Source organism: Lactuca sativa, chromosome 8, assembly GCF_002870075.4.
Source record: "Lactuca sativa cultivar Salinas chromosome 8, Lsat_Salinas_v11, whole genome shotgun sequence".
Classification (NCBI taxonomy): Eukaryota; Viridiplantae; Streptophyta; class Magnoliopsida; order Asterales; family Asteraceae; genus Lactuca; species Lactuca sativa.
Genome location: NC_056630.2, coordinates 61,616,460 through 61,623,499, shown reverse-complemented (window position 1 = coordinate 61,623,499; position 7,040 = coordinate 61,616,460). Strand labels below are relative to the sequence as shown.

General features: G+C 35.5%; 1 protein-coding gene across 1 annotated transcript; it reads right to left on the bottom strand.

The window, feature by feature from the left end:
* Window positions 1-261: 261 nt before the first annotated feature.
* On the bottom strand, window positions 262-2,144 carry LOC111911276 (fruit protein pKIWI502). Its single transcript, XM_023907078.3, has 4 exons — window positions 1,503-2,144; window positions 952-1,051; window positions 697-873; window positions 262-597 (listed from the first exon to the last, which is right to left on the bottom strand). Exons 1-4 carry the CDS (start codon window positions 2,060-2,062, stop codon window positions 535-537), a joined length of 900 nt encoding a protein of 299 aa, XP_023762846.1. The 5' UTR covers window positions 2,063-2,144; the 3' UTR covers window positions 262-534.
* Between the last annotated feature and the right edge of the window lie 4,896 nt (window positions 2,145-7,040).

Below are 7,040 nucleotides of genomic sequence, written 5' to 3'. Positions count from 1 at the left end.
TATTAGTTACAAATAATTAAGATTAAAGTAGTTGTTGATTAATAAACATGAATCACTTTTGAAAGAGTGCTAATATTATTATGGTGTAAAAATAAAAGAAAACTCTTTTGATACAGATTAAAAACATATAATACATTTGAAAGACCAATGACATTGCATTGTTATGAAAGATTAGGTTAAAAGTGATTATGTTCGAACCAATAACACCCAATACCAGATATTCCCAAAGATCAAAACAAATCACCCAAAACACATTCGATAGGTACCAAAGATCAAAGGAACAAAATTCGATTCTCTAATGTTGTCAAACAATGCATACACTTGAGAATTTGGACCATTAAATTTCGATATAAATTACAAAGTCTTCTTGCCATTTGGCATCACCTAGTTTCCAACATGTGGAGCAGCTTCTATGAGGGTAAAATTGTACATTTACATCTCAAAAAATGATGTTATTCCATGATTCCAAACTGAGATGCTTGGAATAAATTATAACAAAAGTATACAACAATCCACCAATTTAGATTTTGAACCTCAAAAGTTTTTCAAAATCTTCTCATTAGGTACACCATTGTCAACAAGAATAGAAGTAACTTCCTACAAAAAAACATTTACATGAAAAAACATTACTAATTATGAATACTATTCGTTGCAGTTTATAAAAAATAAAAATAATAATAAAAAAAAAAAACAAACCTCAGCCATCTGTTTTTGACCACAAAGCACAGCCCCGGTTGACTCGGGTGCATAGAGTTGTTTAGCTCTTGCAAAAGCTGCTTGTACATAGCCGGATTCACCAGCCCAACTATCAGCAGGCTGAGACAACACTGGGATGATTGTAACTCCTGAAGATTCCCAGGCTTTGAATCTATCCTATAATGGTTGAAGAATGGAAGATTAGAATCAGTTTGAGGGTAAAAAGGTCTGAGATTTAAAGATTGTAGGGAGAACCTGATAAGCCATTCTTTGAAGGTTTCTTGCACCATAGTATAACCTCACATCTGATCTCTTGTCTGCACTAAATCCTGATTCGATTAAAGATCGAATTGGGCTGCATGAATGAGGTATTACAATGGGTATTCAAATTCAGTTCATCATCAGGCAACAATCAACATCAAGAACATCTATTAAACTCATTACACATACTGCAAATTCTTATTAGTTGCTAACTTGCTATACTCCAATATAACACAATGCATCATGGTCATGTATGGAGGATATCATGTAAAGAAATCATCTAATCCTAGAGCTTCACCATGGCAAGCCGAATTAGGTTTTAAACTGAATCAGGACAATCTCATGTCCATAGAGCTTTGAAAAGTTCAGAATTCGCATCTTTCAAATCGGGATCCGATTTTGTTTATAGAAATAATCGAGATGAAATATGAGAGTTTTGTTGATGTTCAATAAATCTATGATTAGATAGTACCATATGAGTATCTGAAGAGCAAAAACACGCAAGTAATCACATAATTATGATATAAATTTGAGATCTAAATTACCTAATTCCGGATCCCGTTGCAAAAATTAGAACAGATTGGTAATCCTCAGGCGGAGATATCTGATCTGTATTGAATCCTTTCCCCATAACAGGGCTCAACTCTACAACATCGCCTTTTCCCAGACCACACAAGAGCTCCGCCGTGGATCCAGCGATACTTTTAACCAAAAACTCAAAAACACCGGTCGTGGAAGCCAGTGACGGAGGCGAAGCAATCGCTAAAAAAGAAGGCTTCTCGACATCAGGGAGGCGGAGTTGTAGGTATTGTCCGGCAAGGGTGTAGGACGAGGCCAGATCCGGGGATTCCGAAACGTCGATGGTTATGTGGAAGAGAGATTCTGCAGCAGGCTTTACGTTGGCTAAAGAGGCGGGGGTCCAGAGAGTGGTGTCTTGTTGTTGACGAACTGCCGCGGCGATAGCGAGGGATCGACGCCGGATAGGGTTTAGATGGCGGCGGATGATGGTGGCCATGGGAAAGGATGAGGTGCGGTGACGTGCATGAGAGCTGAGGTGAGGAAACGCAAGAGGGTTTGGTGGGGAGAGAGTGGTGGAAACCGACATCGTGTGTATATTGTTTTGAGAGCGCCGCCGGGAAAGTTGGACGAGAGGGCGGCAGATGCTAGAGTGCGCATGGCTATATTTGACTTCATACACGTGGCAGGTCTAGGGATATGGCAATGGATAGAGGTCTACAAATCGGATCCCATTTTTTGGACGCCCGAAAATGTATTCGAATTTTTCGATCGGATTTACGCCCAAAAATGTATTCGATCGGATTTTTCAAAGATAGGTAACCATTGAACAAAAATACAAGCACTTACAAAAAAAAAAAAAAAAGTGTTATTATTAGGCCGGAGAGAGTGGCGCTACACTCCCTTACCACACACAAGGAGTGGTATACCATGAAAAGAGAAAAGAGAAAGAAGAGAGAGAGCCATAGAGGAGCGCTCCCATTTTTGGCTGCACACCTCAAACCGCATAGGGGGCGGTGTTTACTATGTTACATAGACGTCATCTCATTATTACCGCACCATACTCTCCATAGCCTTAGGCTATACGGTATGGGTATAATAAATGGCGTGTTATGCCCACGTGTTATGCATAATAACGCAAAAACACTCTCCCTATATCACCCGGCTAACATTGCTTAACGGAGGACGGAGTCGTGTGGTGGGCTAAAGATTGGTTGGGGTGGTATCGCCAGGTCATGATTCACGACCAGCGAGTCCAGCGGGTTGGAGGAGTTTATTCGTTGTCAGTGAGTTGGTAAGTTGGTAGACCCGTGAATTTGTGTTCAATGCATGCACATATGAAGAGAATATATGCGCGATCTTTTTTGTTTTCATGCATCTTGTGAGAAAACCAAAGCTAGCTCCTTTTTATTTATTTATTTTTCTATAATTTTGTGTATATTTATCAACATATCCCACTTCTCTCAATTCTATATAAATTTCATTAAAAAAAACTTTTTGCTTCGATTACCTTCAATGGATTCCCGAGGAAAAGCTAAACAAACCGATTCTAGCCAAATACGTAAATCCACACAGGGTGGTTTAAGTCAAGATATTCTATTTTCTTCTCCGAGATTTCAAAACTCAAACTATCAGCAATAGCAAAACTACCAACAAAATCAAAACTATCAATAACATTATTTTTCGATGCAACAATCTTACAACGTATTTACTCTTTCAAAGGAAAATTTGGGTTATAATCCATTTATGCAGTTTTCTCAAAGGGTTTCAGAAACCCAATTTCAATCTTCTCATTCCGGGACTTTGTAGGTTCATGATGCTCAAAACGTAGAATCTGACAGTTCTAGTGACGACCCGACTCCCGAAAGAAACGAAGAAAACGAAGAACAAGTCAGCGAGGAGTTGCAACTCGTTGCTGAGAAAAAAGGCAATTATACAAAGGGCTAGAAGTCAAATAAATGGGTGGAGCATGAAGAGTTGGTTTTGGTTAAGGCATATGTCGATGGTTCTAAAGATAAACAACGCGAAAATCAACAAAGGTCGAATGCATTTTGGGAGTGGATGCTAGAGCATTTTGATGCTCAACTGGGAGGTTTTGATTAGTCACGACACCAAGTAAACTCAAAATGGAAAGACTTCAAAAGAAATGTAACGATTTCGATTGCATCTACAGCCGTAGGATGAACAACTTGGATAGCAGGAGATCTAAGGTTGATGTTTTTAAAATATACACAAAGCAAGTATCGGAGTACTAGTAATCAGAAAAATTTTCCTCATTAAAAGCTTATTGTTGGTTGAAAGACCGCGCGAAATGGACGATGGTTAAAAAAGTTGGTGAAGACTCCCGCCTCCTTCAAAACGAACCAAAACATCTTCATCCAAGAACAATAGTCGTTTAATGTTGAACACTCACTGCCACATAGATAAAAGAAAAGGAAAGAAAGTGACATCGATATCATTAACACATAATGAAATATTTGATCTCATCGACAAAGTTGTCGACATCAACATTACAACCAAAAGTGATGTGGGACAGAGACAACGGTACTGGGAAGAAAAAAATTCGCATTTTCCAAGCTAATGAAGAACGGAAAACTCAATTATTGGAGCGTGAGATAGAGAACCAAAATATATAGTATTTTCTACAACCACGTGATCATTTAACTAGAGGTATTTTGTGCACAGTTGTTTGGTGGTCAAACCAACAAATAATGAGATAAAATAATAACAACAGAATGCAAATCACTGCTACTACTTGCACTAAAGATAGTATAAAATAAGCAGGGTCGGTCCACAGGAATACGATACTTTTTATTTAGCCCAATTTTTACACATCATACCATCAATGTTAAAGTAGGGGTTATGTTTGAATTCAAATTAAACTGCATAAACAAAACAAGATTAGTAATAAAATTCAATTAAAGAAGTACATTCCCGATTCTGATTCCTTTACATATGTTGTGTTGTAAGGTGTAATATGATTGTGATTCATGTTCAATCTAGGTTGGTTATTTATATATTAATAAACTCTAATATCCAAGTTGACAAAAATGTTTAATCCAAAACATGTTCTTCAAATAAAACTTCATTTAATTGATTCATTTCAAAAAAAGCTATTGCATCAAATCATTAAATGACATATAGTTTTTGCAACAATTACCAACAATGTCCAACATTCCTCATAAGTTCGGGAATATGAACATCTAATTTTTGATTACACTAATTTTGATCTAATTACAACCAATCAAGTGCATGTTACTAACATCAACTCATAAAACATATATGAATTTCAAATTTTGATTAACTAGATTATTAAGAGCCCTATTTCATTGATCAAGTGAAAAAGAGAGTCAATCAAACTTATAATTAAGACCGAATCAAAGATTACTAGATGATAAACATAAATTCAAGTGCAAATTACAATCTAACAACAAACACTTGAGAATCTAGAGTCAAAAATGATAAAGAAATCAGCCACGCATGTTTAAATTAAACTACAAATTCAACAAGTTTGATCTTCAAATTTACTTACAAAATGCAAATTAAAGTGTTTCCAAGATGTTGGATGATGATATGATCTCCCAAAATCGCCTCTTGAAGTTCCAAGTCAAAGTTTTGTTTTTATGTGCCATTAATCGTAGATAAATCAGAAGTTAGAGATTCAAAATTCAATCAGATCAAGTTACATGGCCCGTGTAATGTATGCCCTGTCATTACACAGCCGTGTAATGATCCTGATGTTCTGAAAAGCTTCCAAAGAGCGGCCGTGTAACGTATGCCTTGCCAAAGCGCGGGCCGTGTAATGAACTATAAAATAGCCAATTTCCGATTTTCTTCATTTCTTCAATTTAGCTCAGAAAGTTCCAAAATTTCATCGAGAGTTTCCCTTCACCGTCCTAAGCATGCTCCAATCTTCAAATCACATAGAAACATCCACAGAAAAACGATGAAATATCGATAGATCCTCGATAATGTCCCTAAATGCAAAATGTATGAAAATTATATTAAAAATACATTGCAATCTTATATATAAACATGAAATTAACATATAAAAAGGTGCAATTTATGCACCTAACAACGGTGCTTGAAAAGAAACGATAAATTGCAACTAAATATGGTTGGGAGTCATAGAACCCGTGAAATTAAGAATGTACTTAAATAATTAGTGAATTTTTTTCTTTTTTCGTTTTTTATTTTTCTTTTTCAAACGATTCTCTATATGTAACTTTTTATCTATATATGTGTCATGCGTAATCACTCTATACAAACCCCTGAATCTATTTTCTCTATATATTTTCTCTCTATACAAAATAAATCCAAACATTTGGAAAATAGTAATGAAAGATAATCACGATAGTTCATCATCTGACGATGAACTTATCAACGCTAATTTGTTAGCTGCATTATCTCGTACTACACAACATTCGCTTCAAAATAGTGCTAGTTCAAGCAACATTCAAAGGAGAAACACAATCCAAAGAGATTATGACATCCCAAAATTCACGGTCATTTTAAAATTTTTATTTATGCTTATTTGAAAATCAGAGTATTCATTTTAAAGAATAATATTGCGGAATTTGTTCTCAGAAAACGTGATAAATATATTATCAAAGCATTTCCGAAGAAATGTAATTTGTTTATACTAAAACTTTGGGATGTCATCGTCAATACATAAACATAAGCATAAACAGACCTTACATTCATTTATACTAGTGATTTACATCTCCTTTAATCTCTCAGTATAATGTATCTTCATATCGACACATGTGATACAGATAAACTGAATGGGTCAGGTCGGGAAACCTGGTGAGTACATAGGGTTTTCAACCCACAATAATAAAGTTATTATGTTTCATCATCAAACAATTATCCCAATTACTCATCCCTGTTATCTTTTTTATTTCTTAAGGATCTACCCTAAGAATCATTTATCATTCATTCATTTGTTCCTAAGGATTGTCCTAAGGAATAGGCACGAAGTCCATCGTTTCCATGGTTTGTATAACAGGCACTAAGTCCATAGTTAGGCACTAAGTCCATAGTTGTCAGGGTTTATCTCTTTTACTGACAATATTATTTTAGAGAGTCCACCCACAATACATGTTAATGGGTTTTTAGAGTACATCCGATGAACATATCATTCACAACACCTACAGGTTGCGAGCCTGCTAGTGTTCCATTGGACTGTCTAGAATAGTCTGTGGTTTTCATTTATACTATGCTAGATGATTGGGACATAGCTTAGGTCATCATTTAATATCTTCTTTCACTTCTCGTCATCTATATCATTTATATCATCTCTCATCATTCATTTCATCTTTCATCTCTCATATTTAGCTTGCCCATATTTACCCATCATGATTATAGGTATAATATCTGTATACAGTTTAAATAGAATAAAACATGTATATTTTGTTTATCCAACATAGATATCAAGAACACAGATAATATGCACACATATCATGTAATTTATATTAAATACTTCATATCTATGTGTAAGATGAAAGTAACTATACACTCACTTGTTAAAGTGATGAATTGAAATTCGGACAACGCTTCGTTTCTAA

Excerpts from the sequence above, each read along its gene's own strand:
- LOC111911276 (XM_023907078.3), bottom strand. The coding sequence starts at position 2,062 with ATGTCGGTTTCCACCACTCTCTCCCCACCAAACCCTCTTGCGTTTCCT. Across the intron at positions 874-951 it reads TTCAAAGAATGGCTTATCAG|GATAGATTCAAAGCCTGGGA; the intron begins GTTCTCCCTACA and ends CAACCATTATAG. Across the intron at positions 598-696 it reads GTCAAAAACAGATGGCTGAG|GAAGTTACTTCTATTCTTGT; the intron begins GTTTGTTTTTTT and ends GTTTTTTTGTAG.